An 18,692-nucleotide genomic window follows, 5' to 3' on the forward strand; every position below is an offset into this window, starting at 1 on the left:
TTTGTGTACATGTGCTGCCCTGTTCCATTTAATCGAGGCTCCCCGTCGGCACATAGGACAAATTGATCAGTTGCTTTGCCAGCTGGTCCTGGCAGATCTGTCCTTCTGTCTCCCAACACCCCCCCTCTGTCTTTCTATCCCCCGATGCTCTTGTTTCCACTTTAACTCATATACCTTCACAATTAAAGGGTATAGAAGGGATGGAAAGCATGTCTCCTAATGGCCGAGGTGGTGTTCTTTACAAGCATCTTCTTCTTCTTTTGAGTCACAGTTGGAAGCTTTTTTAGAGATTCCACATTCTCCCATTGGCAGATGGCGGCGAGCCCCGTTCTGATTGACGTGACCTTGCCTGGCATTGGCTGTTGGCCGCCCCCTTCGAAGCGTCCCTCGCCGTGGAGGACGACGGGCGGCGTGCGCAGCCAGCTCCTTTTGTTATCTGAGCCGCACATATTGTCTTGATACCCCCCTATCATTAGACACACATTTCCAAGGTGGGCTGGCGAAATGCGTGTCCACACTGAAATGAAGAGATAAGTCTGAAATTCAACCAGACACCAATGTGGCCAGCTCGCTTCTAAGCGTGATGGGTAGAAAATGCTAAACCAATTCCTCCTCTCGCAGATCTATGCATAATTTTGCCTTGATTTGGGCGCCATTGGTGCTTGATGTTGTTGGCGTGGTGAGGGAGGGATAGATGCAGCGTGGTCATGAACAAAGAGCCTCTACAGGGTGTGTGTGTGTGTGTGTGTCTCTCTTTTTCATGCTTGACTGTGCTGTGAGCTCGAGGCTTTTCTCCGTGTAATGACAGACATTAGAAAGTCGATTACATGATTCTTCCAGCTTCAGATGTGCGACTCGCAGGCGTACACGAGCGCGAGGACACAAAACACAAAACACACGCAGTCGTGCACTCGCTTTGGTCGGAGGCAGGAGAGGCTGACGGCGCCTGCTAATCAATGTGTGATGGCAGGCCTTTTGTGTATGTGTTGTGTGTGTGTGTGTGTGTTGATGGTTTGCAAGCATGTCCGAGTTGAATAGGTGAGACAAGACAGGCCCCCTCCGTTACAGTGCTTGTGTGTCCATGAATGTTCATGAGCATTTCAGTCCTGCAGGATTGTGTTTGGCTCTGCGCCTGCTGTGTCTTGTTGTCCTCACACGTGTCCACGTCGCCTCCTCTCTTTATCACCGACCGTGGTCAAAGTGTGACGCTGCAGCAGAGGTGGGAGACAGATGTGAAGTATTGTCTCCAGCAAGCTCCATTTGCTGTTCAGTGTGTTTGGTGTCAGTCGCTCCCCCCCGTCCTCCTCTCGTCTGTCTCCTGTTGGAGACGCAGCCGAGCCTTCATGGTCGGTAGGCTGGTGACGTGAATGACATTTGAAAAGTGTGAACCAGACAGTTGAGGACATGTTAAACTTGTCTGTGATCTTTAAACAAATGTCTCATGTCTGTTATCTCATTCTTTTGAATGGAGATCATGCAGATTCGCTAAATGATCCTGATGTAGAAAAACAAGTGACACATGTTTTGAGTCATTAAAATCTTCTCTTGATCTTGACATTGACGTTTCTACCATTCTCATGTATTTAGACCTGTCCTTGATACATGTAGATCTGTTGACAACTGTTCACGTCCTCGTCCAATCACAATTCAGTCTGAGGTGTAAATCATGATCTTGGACTTGACTGTTATAAGAACTATACTAAACGTGGCAGAAACCATCTTTTATAACTTGTATTTTGACTTTAATTTTGGCCCATAGCCCATCCACTAACATGGAGGAAGTAGAGTTCAAATCTATACTGCAGCCATCCACTAGGGGGCAATCGAGACGCTTTGGCTTCACTTATAAGGAGCTGCCATGTCGTCAAACTTTATGGTTTTGAGAAAAAATCAACTCAAAGACGACGCCTGCCAATTAGAGCAATTAGGCAGCTGTTCATTGAGTGAATTAAACCTGGAGAGTCGACACGCGGAGAGGAAACTCTGAAGCGCTGTTGGTTTCTCAGAAGATCAGCAGGATGAACATCGATCGAGGAAATAAGATAAAGCGGGCCGATGAGAGAGGAACGCGAGGCAGAAATGAAACGAGAAGCCATGAGGAATGGGAGAAAGGGAAAGTAAATAAGACAGATTTATTACGAGGATAGAAATAGAGTTAGACATGAGAGGGAGGGGGCGGGGGGGAGCATGCCCGAGCTGTTAATGTAGACCTGCTGTTAAGAATAGGGTCTCAGAAAAGGGGCGACCGGAGCATCGAGCGAGATCTAGGCTTCAGCCGGCTGCTTGATTTCACACTTATTATCTCCTCCTGCTACAAAGACCCGACGAGTGGAGAAATGAGAACTGCAAAGAGCGAGGCTGTAAAATAACCTGCTTTATTCTGTTTGTGTTTGTGAGTGTGTTTGCATGCACCCCCACCCAATGTCACAGATGTACTGATAAGCTTCTATTACACGGTTTATATTCCTGTGAGCCGCACACGTAAGGTCACGAGTGCTTATCACCCTCGTCCACATTGTCACCCTTTGTACTCTGATGTGCAGCGGTTTGGATTCCAGCGCTTAGAGACGTCTCACGTTGAAGAGATGAATGCAAAATGACAACACAACTGCAGAAGCAACAACACAAATGCAAACATCACAACACAGCAGTAAAAGCAGCAACACAAATTAAAAAAAGACAACACAAATGCAAAAGCCCCAACCTTACAACAAAACAAATAACACCAATGCATACGTCACAACACACCTGCACAATCCACAACACAACTGCTAGTGCAACAACTTAATTATTAAAGCAACAACACAATTTTTAAAGCCACGACACAAATGCAATCATCACCACACAACTGCAAAAGCCAGAACCTAATTATAAACAGACAACACAAATGCAAAAATAAAAACATGTCTTACGCTATAACTTAAAAAAGTGACAACAAGATTACAAATGCCACTACTGCAAAAGCACCACAACAGAAACACAACCACAACAGAAGTGAGCGACAATGGATGTTGACAATGAAACGAGCAGAGTTACTGTTGGGAGCCGTCACGAAAAATGTGATGCTGGTCTATTATTGGTGTTACGGTACAGGTGAGCTCCTCTTGTAAGGGTTACCTGTACCGTAACACATCAAATAGACAAGCATCAAATTTGATCTTCTTGAGTTGTGTTGTTGCATTTGTAGTCGTGTTGTGGCTTTTACATTTGTCGTTTCCTTGAATCAGCTTGTGAGACGTCTCACCCACCGAAGGAAATCATTTAAAAAAAAAAAGAAGCAAATAAATGGCAAATGAGGGAAACTACAACAAAATGCAGTTGTGTAGTTTGCGTGGCTGCGTGTCACATCGGCTTGATTTCATTTTCATTTCCGAGCCGGTTCAATCCTGCACAAGCCTTTGAAGCCGAGGCCACTGTTCACACGTAATGTGACAATTGTTTGTCAGATGGATTTAGTCTCCTCTACTTTTCTCTTCTAATCCCATCTTTTATATCGTCTCTACGTCCCTGTAGATTCACTTGCTTTATTTCCTCTCTCGTGCACTGAGAGGGAGATTAGAGGGTTTCTCTTATCCTCAGGCTTTAAAAATGCAGATGTGCTTAGTGGCGTTTTACATGCAAAGAACCCGAGATGCTTATAAATGATATAAGATGGTTTTATGTTATCTTTAAAAAGGAGCCGGAGCATTTTTATTAGGTCGTGTATAGAAAACAATGTGTGATTCATGTGCTGATCCCCATGTGAGTAAATCTCCACCTTTCACAGGGATTACTCTTGTCGATGAGATAAAGCAGAAACGATTAAATCACATTCCTCCTGGCATTATCTGACGTTTGGCGTTTTTGTGTGTCCTCTTTTGCAGCGTGTCCGCCCGGAGCCTACAAGATGTCCTCCAGGCAGCAGGAGTGTTTCCCCTGCCCGGCCAACAGTGTGGCGGAGGAGGAGGGATCCGTGGTGTGTGTGTGTGAGGAGGACCACTTCAGGACTCCCCTGGACACTCCCTCAGCACCGTGCACACGTAATAACACTATATTTGATTATATTCATACGTGCGTGGCGACCTTTGCCATTCTGTCCTTCCTCCTGTAACACACTTATATGAGGTACTATTCCATCTGGACCTTTTTTTTTCACTAAGTGAGCAATTTCATGTTTGTAAGCCAATCATTATCTCACCCCCCACCATTCAACCGCGTCTTCTATGTCCATAAAGACGCCCCCCCCCCCCGTGATTTACCCGTCCTTCACCCTGCATCCTGTCGTCCTCGTCCCCCCCCCAATGCTCATCCCATCCACCACTCCGTCTGACCTGCACCCACTTCCCCCCAGTCTGTGTCTCACCGTCTATCCTTCGTCCTCCATCTCCTCCTCATCGCATCATTTCTGTGTCTCACCCCCCCCCCCCAACCTTCACCTCTCCTTCGCCCTCAGGTCGTCCACTAAAGTGTTAGTCCACTTATGACCAGGAACTAGTCTTCCCCAAAACACGGGGAAATGTCTGGTGCTCTGTTAATAAAACTGTTTTCCTGTGGTCAAAGTTATTATAGTTGCAGACTTAAAGTTTAATATTTATTATTTTTTTTTCCTTTTATAAGTATATCGTTTGTATAAATTATCCTAAACGTAGAGCAAAAACAGTTTGAGTTCATTCTCCAAAGTCCAAATATCCTCGTACACATTATTTTATGTTTTAAGGTGGATTTTCCTTTGATTGTAACTGTAACCTCTCCAAACCTGTGATTTCACCTTGTTGGGTTTTATCCGGTCATTACGTATCCATCCACTTCAGCCATGTCCTCCGGCTCTTAACCTTTTATCACCCGTCCATCCCTCATTCCTCCCGACCCGATGACCACATTATGCAGTCATCACGGCCAGTTTCTCCATCTTTTTAACCTTGTGCATTCTCTCCGTGTTCCTCCCTCTTTTCTCCTGACATCACTCATCCCTTTTTCTGCTCTACATCCATTATCCACCTTCCTCGACTGGACCATCCTGTCTTCTTTTAACCTCTCCATTCCTCGCTTTTGACCCCTGCACACACACACTCTCTCTCTCTCTCTCTCTCTCTCTCTCTCGGGTCTGTCTTCTCAACCCGGCCGCTCATCGCTCTTCTCTCTCCGCTCTGCCTTTTCAAATTTACCTACCTCTCCGTCCTCTCCTTTCGTTCCACGCGTTCAGAGTTATCATCTTTCTTCCCTCCGTCAAACCGAAAATCTCATCCCTCTATCCTCCAGCAACAAACTACATCATCTCCTCCCCGCTGACCCCATCTCTTCGTCCCACACCTCTTGCCTCCCGACTCCTCTCCCTCACCGAATTCCATTCTCCTCCAATCAAGATGCACTGCCAGGCCGATGGAAGCAGCAGCGTACAGGGCAGCTCTATCGATCCCTGCATGGAGAACAGCCTGTTGATTTAGCTTAGTAATTAGATGGAGGAATAATGGGCTCAATATCCTGGGAGTACTCAGGGCAGCGAAACCATAAGGTCACTATGTCTGTCCGGGCATGGTTGTATGCACACACTTCACTTGTGTGTGTGTGTGTAGAAGTGTGTGGTCATACTAGCTTAGGTGCATTGGAGGGATTTAATTAGAATATTGATCGCAGCGCTCTGTGATCCCTGTGTGATAACATTTATAGCAGCCTAATGACCACATTAATTACACTATTGATTCGGTAATTATGATCATCCCCAGATTTGCCTAATCCACCGCATGTGTGCATCTGGAGAAAGGGAGCGCTTGATGAATCTAGCGGTTTAGGAATAAAAGAAAGCGTTAGGTTTGATATGCAGACTTTATTATCCCTGCAATTAAAGAATAATACCAGCGAGGTTTTATTCTTCTCCTCTGACATTAATGCTGGAGAAATTTTCCCTAAACCCTCGTCTGTTTACCGCAGTTAATAGGCGCCGCTGCCTCTTTGGAATAAAAAGGCTCTTTATTGTTTAAAGAACCAGATGAAAGAACACGCCGCCACATGTTTCCGATGAGATTCATCTGGTAATGCTTCCTGACACCGCTAATTACCATTAGCTAATTACCGTCCGTTTACACATTTTCCATTACAGCACACAGTTAAATATTCCCCGGTGGCTGGGAGGAGGAACACTTCGGAGACAGGGGGGGGGGGGGGGAGGAGTATTTCCTTTGACAGAGTGGAACCACCGCTGACAGAACAATGACACCAGCCTTATAATGAAAAAACTACCTCAGAGGGATGCAGAACGTTTTTTCAAATGTGCGGCTCCGAGAGTCAATTTTGAAAAGCTGTGGGAGACCCCGAGTTTCACGAGGAGGCGGACGAGTTGCAGAGGACGAGTTTTTTAGCATCTGGGTTATGGAAAATACAAAAATACAGACTCCTCATTTACTTTAATGCCAAAAGTTTTAAATAAGAGCACATTAAGGTTTTCTTTAGGATTTCTTATCTTTAAATTCACCCTTGTTTAAAGAGCAACTCCTGATTGATGGATAGAAGTTAGATAAACAACACATTGCCCAAAATAGATCACAGTTAGAAGAGCCTCATATAGTTAAATATTTAAATAGATAAACTAGCTCTCTACGCTTGCAGATACTGAATATCTAGATATAGATAACCTATCATGAAATGTGCTGTTACCTTAACCACCTACAAATGTATCTTCATGTTATCTTGATGAAGTATTAATTAAATGTATCTTCCTTGTTTAGAATGATTAAAAAACTCATTAGCTACGTTATTATTTTTCTTGACCGTTGTGCCTTGTTACTTGAAAACAACTATTTATAAATCCGAGTCTTCTAGCGTCTGCTGTGGGCAAAATTATAAATAATAATAAATTGTCTTAAACCTTTCTGGTAGAATATTATTGTCTTGTGATGTTGAGGAGCAGAACTTCTATTGAGAGACACTCTGATATTGAAGTTGAGACGTTAGGAAAGAGAAACGTCAAGAGAACGAGGGCGTGCAAGGCCGAGTGAGCTGTGAACAAAGGGCCCAGCTGTGTCGACCTCAAATGTGTGTGAACGTCTTGTGTGTGTGTGTGTGTGTGGGTGTGTGTGTTTGTGTGTTCTCACTGTCAGTGTGAATGGTTTCTGGGTTTCTTACGTAACCCTGTGCTCCAAGTGTGTCATGGAATGTGGGGGTGGGGTTGGGGGGGGCAACTCTGATGTGTGATGTGTTGTACAGCTTGCACCAAGCGACACATCTTCACTTATTCATCACGCAGCACATGCACACACATGCAGGGGCGCATTGAAAATTCATGGCCTTTAATGGACCCAAGCTCTATTTAGCCGCCGTGTGCACGGACCTGCAGGAAAAGGCTCCGGTCGGGGGGGCACGGACACACTGATGAGATCCAGGCGTCTAACCTGACATTTGTTTCAGACCTTTTCTTTGACACGTCTCTGTTTCATCTTGTGGTTGATTTTAATTCACTTTAGATAAGTAGCATGATGATGCTGAGTGGGGGGTTTTGTTACACAGATCACTGTTTACATAATTTGGAATTCAAGCTCACACATATTCACAGGAAAAGGAGATTTCACAGGAAGCCATGAGGTTTCTATTCATTGAAAAACACACACACTGGATATTCAACATTCATTCAGTTCCCACTTCTATTCTTATTCTCCAGATATCACGTTTAATCCCATCTTCATCTCACTCCAATAAATGTTCTGTTTACCATCACGGCCAAACCATGAAGACTCCACATATGCTTTTTCTCAGTCACCTCCTCCCATTAGGATCAACTGGTTCCCATCAAATGAATTGTTTCTTGACACCAAATCCTGCGAGGAACAGGATGATCACAGCATGTTGTGTGTGTGAAACCCAGAGCGCTTAGTTCTGAAGTCACGGGACAGATCTCCTTCTCTAGCGTGTTGAGGTGGACTCTTGACATGTTGTGTGCACGAGGCCTTTTTCAATCTGTGTCCAGCTTCATTCAAGGTCACAGAGATTACAACAAGTGGACACATGGGTCCACATAAACAAGGTCGGGTAACAAAAATACAGTTAACGCATTGTGTGTCCGGAGACTAGATATTTTTTTATACTTATTTTATTTGAAGCTCTGCCAGCCTTTATTGTGTGGTGTTTCTTATATATATATATATTGGCACAAATCGTCAAAGTCCAAGATATTTTGTCATTTTAAATGGCTCGAGGCAAAAGGATGTGTTTTGCCAGAAAGGTTTGCAAAAGAGGGAATACACATTAGTCTGGTTCCCTGTGTGTCTCGTCTTTTGTTTGCCTTTTCGAAAGAGGCTCATGAATTATTTAGTGGCTTTAAAACAACAAATCGAAAAAGACAATTTTCCCTGTTCCTGTTTCTCTCAGGGCCCCCCTCCCCTCCGAGAGACCTGGTCTACAGCCTGAAGCAGTCCACGCTCATCCTGGAGTGGGCGGCGCCGTCGGACACGGGCGGCAGGCTGGACCTGACCTACAGCGTGGGGTGCCGGCGGTGTCTCGGGAGGCAGTGCGAGCCGTGCGGGGCGAGCGTCGGCTTCGTGCCGCAGCAGGTCGGCCTCACGGAGAGGACGGTGACCCTGGTCAATCTCCTCCCCAACACCAACTACACCTTCACCGTGGAGGCCTTGAACGGAGTGTCGGAGCTGTTGCCCAGCAAGAGGTTCTTCACGCAGGTCAACGTGTCGACAAACCTTCCTGGTAAGTCACAGTTTGATATTTGAACACAGGCTGAGAGGAAGGGGCTCTTTCAATGTTAAGTTACTGTACCAGTCTGAACTCTCAGGAGACAAACAACAGCTGAGCAAGAACTGGGTCACGCTTTCAGTGACAAAAAGATGATCTGGCAAATGCACTCAATCGAGACAAACTAGCTCAGTCGCGTGTCTCTGGAACGCTTTGAGAATTCAGGCTACATCACGTGTGAGCTAGAAATTAAATTTAAATCAACTTGCTGTGCGGGGGTTCCTCGGTATAAGCATCCTGAAGCAGGCCAAGTTTGAGGGGAGTCCATTAGTATCGAGCAAATAGACTTCCAGGCTCGATTTGACTAAATCTGCTGCTCCTCTTCCATTAAACAAACGTGTGATAAGATTTGTGCTATTTTGCAGTAGATTGTGTTAATGGTTGTGTTATGGAAATATTTCCAGATATGGATCCGGTTGATTCTTCTGCTTTCTGATAAAGAAATAGATTAGATTTAGTGTTTACTAAATGTATTTGCACATTTGACTCGAATACTCTGAAGCTCTCAAAGGTTTGGTTTGTAGCCGAGTTCGGTCAACAGGGGTGGGCCGCTTCTGCACACACACACACACACACACACACACACATACACACACACACACATGTATACAAGACATGTACACACTTCCACCCCCTTTAGATCATAAATTGCTGGACTCTAAAGCGACACCGTGGCCTTTCAATATCCTTGTAATATATGCAGATTCTCACACTGCCTGCTGCAACATACAGGCACATCGCACCCGGCATTCAAAGCCAAGTGTGCATCCTGCAGAGTGACTTTCATTCATGTGTACACTAAGTAGCATAAAGTCATTAGACACACTCCCCCCCCCCCCCCCCCCCCCCTGCACTGGCAGCGTGTCTGTCGATAGAGCACAAAGGTCTCCGGTGGAGGTGATCGTATTATCAGCAGAAGCAGCAGGCCATTAGCCGGGCCTTTACAAAAAGAAGAGCTCTCAGACCATGTGCTAGAATGTTTCAGTCGGACCAACAACCACTGATATATTCCTGCAGGTGTGTGAAGTCGACAAGAGGAGTTAACATTTCATTTTGTGTGTAACCCATAAAGAGCTCTAGGTCAGCAAAGTTCACTCCGACAACTGAAAGGGAACAAAAATAAGATATAGTTTAGAGGAAATTATTAAAAAAGCTTTACTGTTGAAGAGGTAGAGCGGCTCGTCCACTGGGTAGAGGTTGGCGGTTCGATTCCCCGTCTCCCCCATCCTGCAGGGCAACATACTGAAACCCACGAGGGATGTATCTGAAAGAAAGTGCTGCTCAAAGATGCATTGTTGGAATGTGTGTGTGTGAATGGTGACTATAAATATGGACCACCTTCCATTTATTCTCATGTAGAAAAAAACTTTTTTCTGCAAACCCCCCCATGCTTTTAAGTTTTTAATTGGTGTATTGGAGATGGGCTCTGGGACTGGAATGTGCGTCTGTTTGTACACAGTAGATCGGTGTTGAGTATTTATAATAAATCTGCACGTGACTTGTTGACCTAGATCCTCCTCTTGACCAGCTGTTGAGGTTATGTAAGTGTCGTGTCTCAACATCTGGACTCCAGAGGTTGAAAACACACATCACTACCACTCTCCTCCCGTTTGTTATCACATTCCTGTTTATGCTTGTTATCATTTTTCCTAACGCTGATCGGGATCTTGAAACGTTTTTCTCAACTTGAAGATGCATTATAAGATATTTGAAGAGTCACAAAATCGATGCTTGGAGGTAGAAAACAAACCATAAGTGTAAAAGTGGTTATGGCTCGCCCGCCATACCCATACTCTTACCTCATTGCTCCAGTAACAGAGTTTGTCAGAGTCTGAGTCATATATTCCAGGGATTGATTACAAAACCAAAACAAAAGGCTTAGCAAGTAAATGTTTATATGAAGATCCACATGAAGTTACTGGTAATGCAATACAATGCAATATGATTCACCAGTGTTGCGATACAGAGGGATTCAACATAATTTGATTCAGCACGATGCTATGCCCACCCGAATCTTGAAGTTCAAATCATCTCTGCTGCTCCTCAAACCAAACTCCTCCACCCGCGATCTTTTGAACGATAAACGATAAAAACAGCTGACGCTAACTTGGCTAACAAGCTCAGCCGGCTCCACCTGCCCAGAGGGATTAAGCTCAACCCAAGGTGAGGGACACTTTATCACAGGGAAAAAGAAGGACAAACCTGCGGTGATTATTTCTCCTGTCCCCGTGGTTCTCTCAACCTTTCTCCCTTTTATCCCCCCCCCCGTCCCCGTCTGTCTGTCATGTCAGCAGTTGCCATGGCGTTGATTCGTGGTTATTATGGGGTATTAGAGTGTGAGCTGTCCCTCTAACCATGTCATCCAGAGGGATTGGACAAGGGGTTAGGAGAGTGTGTTCGCAGGGGTTTCAGAAGACTTTAAGACTTTCTGTGTCAGGGAGGATTTAGACTGACATTTGGTGTGTGTGTGTGTGTGTGTGTGTGTGTGTGTGTGTGTGTGTGTGTGTGTGTGTGTGTGTGTGTGTGTGTGTGTGTGTGTGTGTGTGTGTGTGTGTGTGTGTGTGTGTGTGTGTGTGTGTGTGTGTGTGTGTGTGTGTGTGTGTGTGTGTGTGTGTGTGTGTGAGATACATAACAAACGGTATTTGATGTTGATATGTGTAGAATTACTTACACATGTAATGTCACATGTCTGCCACACAAGTTTTAATTTGAATATAAGAAACAATTCTTATTTTGTGTCCTTACATATAAGATATGAAAGATTTAAAATTTAAATTGAGGCTATGCTTAATCATTCTTTTGCAACCTCTTCTTTAACTCCGTGTCTGATTCTTGTCGTTAGCATTTCCCCGTCATGTTCTCATTTTAACATTTGTAATATGCACATTTTGGAAATGTTCTTATACTAGATTTATTAGCCTCTAATGTCAATATTTTATCTTTTAAAGTCCCAAAACTAAAATGGTAACATGTACCAAAGAAGCTATATTGTATTCATTCTCTTATTATAAATATGTATAAATTATGTTTTTAAATGCACTGGTATCGGCCAATATGCAAAGTCCAGGTATCGGAATAGGGAAGCAAGAGACAGTGTAAAATAAATCACACAAAAAATTGCATCAATAATCCAAATCGGATGCACATGCATTAACACTACTGTGCTGAATTCAGACACTCCTGCACAGACCTGAACCTTGTGTCCGTACACGTGTGGGCGCCTCCACACCAAGACTTTACTCCATCAAAACTCACTGACCTTTATAAATACTGCAGCAGGGATTTGGCACAAAGCTAACACATCCCACACACACACACCCGCACACACACACACACACCCTCTGTCTCTCTCGCCACCTCATCATCACTTTATTACTTTCTGCTTTTTTTAACCTCCTCCTCCCTCTGTATCCAGATCTCTCTTCTTTTTTCTCCACCCTCTATTTCCCTCCTCATTTCCCACACCATATCCTTTCCTGCTCCCTACATCACCTCACTATTCTTGGCCGGTAATTTCTCTCCCTCCTCCTCCTGCCTCTCTCCATCCACGATCTCCCCTTCCACATGTCAAGACATAATCGCCGCTGCCGACCCTCCTCCTCTTCCTCACTTCTGTTCGCCCTCATCCTCTCCTACTGTACTCTATCGTATTTGTTTTTCTGAGCTTGTCAGCAGCGGGTGGCATGGTTTCGCCAGCCTCAGGAATTAAGGGCACACTCCGGGAGAAGGAGGTTGGTGCTATATTATGGCCAAAAATCCAAATCACACACACACACACACAGACTCACACAGACTCACAGGGAGTAAATCAACATTAATATATACTAAGACTCTCTTTCTTATTAGAAAGCATCTGAAATAGCATTTGAAATCCAGCAGTACCTTCCATTAGAATCCAATACAAACTGAATTCTTCACAAGTATCTCCTCGTACTGGATCCTCGCGCCATGCACAGTGGACGGGGGGATGGATTTCTTCCCAGACGGATGGGGCTTTATCAGGACTCGCCAGGCCACCCAGAGGAAGGAGGGAGGTTTGCATGGTGTGTCAAGGATGGATGGATGGATAAAAGGGAAGAGGGAGTGGGGGATAGAAACATGGCTGGGATTGCGTGAGGAGGTGGGGCGTGTGGCTGGTAAATGGGGGATCAATTTTGCCCAGGGCTCATGGGGCCCCTTATCCAGCTGTGGATTAGGAATGCATACATGGATGCATGTGTGTGTGTGTGTGTTGTTTGTGTGTGTGTGCACTGAGTGCGGCACGCCATGCATGTGTGACAGCATTTTGACTTATGCTTGCACGCCATAAGATGTGTGCATTGCTTCACGCTTGATTTGTGTATATGTGCAAGAAAAGCTGCAATAACGACACGTTGCCTTGACATTGTTCCATATTTTGTACGTTTTCCTGTGTGTGCTTTAGTGTGTTTGTGTGTGTGTGTGTGGATAGACTTGTGTTGAATGTCTCTGCCCCCAGTGCTCGATCCAAAGCCCTTTAGCGGAGGCAGGGGAGAAGAGAGGGATGCAGGAAGGCTGTGCAGAGGCAGTGGAGGTGCAGGTCAGGGAGGAGGAGGTGGGATTGGCATTTCAATATCCTGAGAGGATTACTGGCCGGGCTTTAGATGGCTGGTCCCTGTAGAGTTCCATGTGCCTGAGAGATGGGAGAATAAAGGGAGGAGAGGAGAGAGGGATGAATGTAGAAGTGGAAGGATGGGGGAGAGGTTAGAGAGGCAGCATTCTGAGCCAAGTGCCTCGTGGGTGCGTTAGGAGTGAAGAAGCCCAAATTACACGGGTTTCCTCCAGAATGATATGCATGGAGGAGAAACTTTATCTGGAGTTACCTGGTGCTTTAAACAAATCCAGGACGGGAGAGAAGTTAATATGAACTCTACCGTACAAGTTCCTGGAGATGAGAGGAGCACATGAAGGTGTAGAGATTAAAGAGGCAGAGCTGGAGAGGCAGCTGCACAGAGAAGAGAGAGAGTAAAGGGAAAAGGTGAGACTCACCACAGGATGGAGACGGTGTAGGAACACAGGAGAATGAAGCTGTTGCAGGAGTTGGAGATTTGAGGGAATGAGTGAAGTAAGGTCAAAAGGAAAGAGAACAAATGGGCGTCAGTAGAGCGCGCACCTCCGCCAAGGCCCAGCAGCTCCCTGAAATTCAATCTCACACACTCTCAGAATATAAGAGCTATGAACTATTCCTTGAAAAATGTCCTAACCTCACAATATTAAAGAAATATAACACATTTAAATAATAAACTTGTATAATGAGTAACTATACACGCAAGAAGACACAAAAACAACCAACTTATAGAACTTGTATTATTAAAATATATATTAACTATGTTTTTACTTTTGCATGTATACTTTTATGTGTACATTTGTTTATATTTGCACTTATCAGCAAACAAAAACTTAATATCAATGTCAACTTTATTTATAACAATATAACAGCAATACGCAAGATGACATCATCATTCTACATCTCAACTTTTTGCCTCAGAGTCAGAGAAGAACATTTTCATTCCGCCCTGGTCAGCAGGTTAAGTAGTAACTCTGGACCGGCCCTTTAGTGTAAATGTGAGAAGTGCTGGTTTGAATGATGAAGGGAGATGAGAACACAAAGCTGGAGGTGGAGTTGTCTCTGACTCATCCTCCAGAACCTTGTAATTCTCTAAGAACTCTGGAGTTCACGTCTCAGCTTCAGCGTTTGAATATTTATGGGTTTGACTCTGAATTAATTTGGGGACTGAACTTCCCCGGGATAGTGACAGAAACAAAAAGCCCCGTCAGGTGATGTTTATTCTTCCTTCCACCGAATGAGTGCTTCTCATCTGTCTAAGTACAAAACTGCCACTTTGTCGTCTTGTTCCCATTTGCCCTCTCTTCATCTTCTTCTCCTCCACTCCTCCACTCCTCTGCATGGAGGCGTCTGGATCCTCTCTCCTTTTTTCTTGCCTTCTTAATTAGAAGTGATGGGAAGGTGCAGGCTTCAGCAGGCACCAAATGAATAGAGTCATCAAGCTACTTTTCGGGACTATAGCCCAGCCACTTAAGACGCTTTGTCACCCTGTGATGGAAATTTTAATTGCCTACCTCTTGGCTTATAATTGGAGTCTATGAAGAGGTTTCTCCGGGCCGTCGGTGTCTGTGCTCTGGGTTTTACAGGCGGTTTCTGGTTGTTGGGGGAATTCTGGTGTTGACTTATGAACAGAAAACAAAGCTCGGAGGTGGCGGATGGCACGCGGCAATGTCATCCTCGTAATGGGAGTATTATACAGGGGCTCCGGGGCCGCTCGCTGCACATCTTTAGCCGGATCCCCCTCAGGAGAGGAGATAAACAGGTGAAAACACAAACTCTCATTGCCGCTATGAGACCACAAAGAGAAGATCAGACTTCCAAACGTCTCATTTACTCCGTCTGATACTCGGTGAGGTCTGTGTCTCGCCACTGTGAAGAGAGAGAGAGAGAAGGCTTTGCCGTGTTTGGATGTGGATGACATCTTTGTTTTTGTGTGTTTGTGGGAGGAAGTGAGTTGTGTGCAGATACAGCTGTCTCTCTGAATGACAGTGTGCTGCTCTGATGTAACAGTGGGTGGGTGACAGACAGTTCAACTCATCAGACCAATGTTGCACACACTCACACACACAGACACACAACGTTGTTTCTTTCTCCGCACCATGTTTACTTTTCATGGCAGCATCTTAAAAAACAACATATACAGTGTATTTTTACCTTGTACTTTGCGTATAATGATATAATAATACACTCTAACATCTCAACAGCCTGATCATAGTGTGTCAGTGATAAAGGAAAGTGGATATTTAGGTGTGTGTGTGTGAGCCTCCATTGCCTTTTCTCTTCGGCTCCTCCAGGGCCGACAGAGCTTTCTTCACCTTCTCAGCCAAACTCCTGCAGCAGGCTTGGGTCAGCCACCCTGTGTGTTTGTGTGTGTGTGTGCGTGTGGCCTGTGTGTGTTTTTGTATTTGTCAGAGGCTCCAGACGGAGGCTGTCTGGCTTAGTGGACGTGTCCTGATCACACCATGTCTTTGCCTTGAGGCTGAAGCACACTGGGCCAGGAGAGAATCAGTCAGGGTGCAGCTGTCAAGAGCAGTTTAAGCAAGTCGGCCCAGAAATCACCTCTTCCCCTGGAAGCAGCATGAGATCCTAGTTTTAACAGATTTGTAAGCTTGTTGAAGGCTGAGCCAAGAAGTTATAGTGGGGTTAGGACTTGGATCAGAAAAACCTGAATAAAGTAAATGTATTATCACCCTTAAATTGCTTTTCCACATTGTTAAGGGGCAAGATTGCTTCACCGAGTCATTGCGTGCTTTTAACTGGGGTTCGGTGATGTGTGATTTTGATCAGGCACTTTTGACTAAAATCCAACTTGCATGTTCACTGGCTGTTCTGGGTCTTTCTCTCTCTCCCCCCCCTAAACTTCTGACTTACACCTTTAATCAGATTTTCTCCTGCTGCACGCACACATGCATGCACACGCTAGGACACAAAGCAAGCACGCAGAGTTTGGATGGAAATGTGCCTCACTCAGTCTTCCCCTGCACTATTCCTCCGCCTCGCAGATAAAAATATCCGTGTGTGTGTGTGCGTGTGATATCATTCCCTCTAAACACCACCCCCTCCCCTTTTCTTCCTATACCAATCTGAATGATAATAACCACAGATAATACCTGTCTCCGACTCCATCTGCTCACCTCACCTCTGAAGCTGGGTCCTGGATCATATCAGCTTTTCCTTTTCTCCTACTGGTGCACTTCCATTTTCTCCTGCTTATTGTGTGTGTGTGTGTCTGTGTGTATATGTATGTGTATATTCAGGATGAGGCATCCAGGTGGTTCGCACGCTGACACTTTGCCAGATAGCGCTCCACTGCTGGGGCAGGCTGATGGCCACAGATTAAAAACAGCGAGAACCTCAGCAAGATAATGAGGGAAGAGCTGCTCGGATATACGACATCATTAGATCAGGATGCCACAGAGTGTGTGTGTGTGTGTGGGGGGGGGGGGGGGGGCAGCAGACATGTTGGAAGATGCTAAAACGTGCCAGCTCCCTTTGGTCGGCCACCATCGCATTTTTCTAATCTTGCAAGGATTTGTTACCTCAATTAAATTATACGAAATCAAACTTGAATGCTGAAGTAGGGTGGTTTAGAGCAAATAATAATGCATCTTAGTTTCATTGTCAACACAATTCCACTGAGCTCCTATGCTATTGAATGTGTTTTTCTTTGCTGGGATGAAGGTTGAGCTGTGAACTGACGGCTGGATGTAGTTTTGCAATTCTTACATCAAACAGCTGCTGAACCTGTGGTCGGTGCTTTCTCTAATCGAGTCGGTACAAGGAACTCATTTGTTTAAGGTGAGAGTCTGATGGTGTGCAGCAGTGGATCCTGGGTCTGTACATTAGCTGCACTGGTCTGGTGCTCAGTGTCTGATGAGCTTTTTGTATTAGGGCTAGTGAAAGAAGGAGAGACAACTTTCCCAACCACACAACTTCTTGCTCATTGGAAACTTTGAAGACTTTATTAAAGACGTGCACCCTCCACTGGGAGTTTGGAAAACCACTGACATGAATGCTGGTGGCAGTAGGTGCATGAAAACCCCCCGGGAACGGTCCAACCAGAGGAAACTAAATGTCCCCCCCCCTCCCTCCTCTGCCGTCAGTGACATAAATCACTCAACCATCCGTTTAACCCCACGTAGACGCCGGGGGTGTTGTACCCAGAGGGAACAGCACGATGGCTTCCTATTAACCCTTCCAAGATGAGCAGGCCTGATAGATGCATCCCTCTCTATCATCCCTTTCTCATCCTCATGCGCTCGTCTTTCCATTCTGCGTGCACCCTCTCCCTCTTTTTAATATGCATAGGCGGCAGAGATGGTAAGAAGTAGAACAAGAGAGCCCCCCCCCTCCCCCCCCCCTCCCCCTGACAAGATGGATGTCATCGCCTGTGGGGAACAGCCGATCCCCCCGAGAACGGACATGGAGACGCAGCCGAGCCGGGTAAAGGGAGAGATGAAGAGACTGAGACAAGGGGAGAGAGTTTCCAGAGCGAGGGACGCGTGGAAGTGAGGAAGAGGAGGACTGACTGTGGGACGTTCAGCCAGGCTTGTTGTGTCGCCCCCTGGGGAGAGCAACTCCTCTGCCTGCCACCTTTGGTAACGAAATTGAGATGCACCTCGATTGCCTGTGTATGCAAGTGCCCACAAGAGCAGCTGCCATTTTGGGCCAAAATCTTTTCCAAAGATCAACCTGCCATGGAGACTCGAGCAAAGGGACGTCACGTGACCCCCAGCGTCTTTTTTTGGACACTGAAAAACAGGGACATGCTTTTCAGCCTTTTTGTTATTAATGCAGCTCTTTTCAGACATGAACTGAAAGAAAATATTAAGGAAATAGGGTCTGGACATATTCTGGAGTTTGCCTTTCACATAAATGAAGAACGGAGTAGGAGATCTTTTCTTTTTTCATCCTGCAATATTTGTATTCATCTGGGTTTCACATCCGTCTCTTGTTAGACATGTCGTCCACACACCCTCTCACTCGCTGCGAGTTGTCTGGACGTTTTTCCTTCTTAATTCTCACGTGGGCTCACAGAGATATCAGCAGGGGACCGGCAGGGAAAAGTTCTGGAAACTGTGCAGACGTTGGTGCTTGTCTGAAAGAAGTATTTGTACACAAGGGAAGAAGTGTGTCCTTGTACTTGTCAGTGTTGACATTCCCTGTCCTGGTCATGATTTAAAAGAATCCAGTAAATGTTCCTCTAAAGTAAAGGACGGCAAAATACTCAACTAGTGCACCACAAGGTAGATAATATTCATGTTTTTCTTTATATATTAATAAAAAAGGAACCTTCTGACAAGTTAAGGTTTCTTGAATATACTTAAAATAGATTTTATATTAGTCAATTGTCTCAGGAGTGTAGAAATTGGTTCTCAGCCCGAGCTCGTCCTCG

The 18,692-nt window shown here is 45.3% G+C and overlaps 1 protein-coding gene across 1 annotated transcript in view; it reads left to right on the top strand.

Moving 5' to 3' along the window:
• The window catches only part of LOC133972809 (ephrin type-A receptor 7-like), a 126,222-nt gene that overhangs the window by 77,079 nt on the left and 30,451 nt on the right, over positions 1-18,692 (top strand). Inside the window, exons 4-5 of the mRNA XM_062410385.1 lie at positions 3,864-4,019; positions 8,338-8,667. Of these exons, the coding sequence (XP_062266369.1) occupies positions 3,864-4,019; positions 8,338-8,667 (486 nt within the window). The remainder of the gene's footprint in view (positions 1-3,863; positions 4,020-8,337; positions 8,668-18,692) is intronic.

Source organism: Platichthys flesus, chromosome 17 (genome assembly GCF_949316205.1).
Source record: "Platichthys flesus chromosome 17, fPlaFle2.1, whole genome shotgun sequence".
In the NCBI taxonomy this organism is placed as follows: Eukaryota; Metazoa; Chordata; class Actinopteri; order Pleuronectiformes; family Pleuronectidae; genus Platichthys; species Platichthys flesus.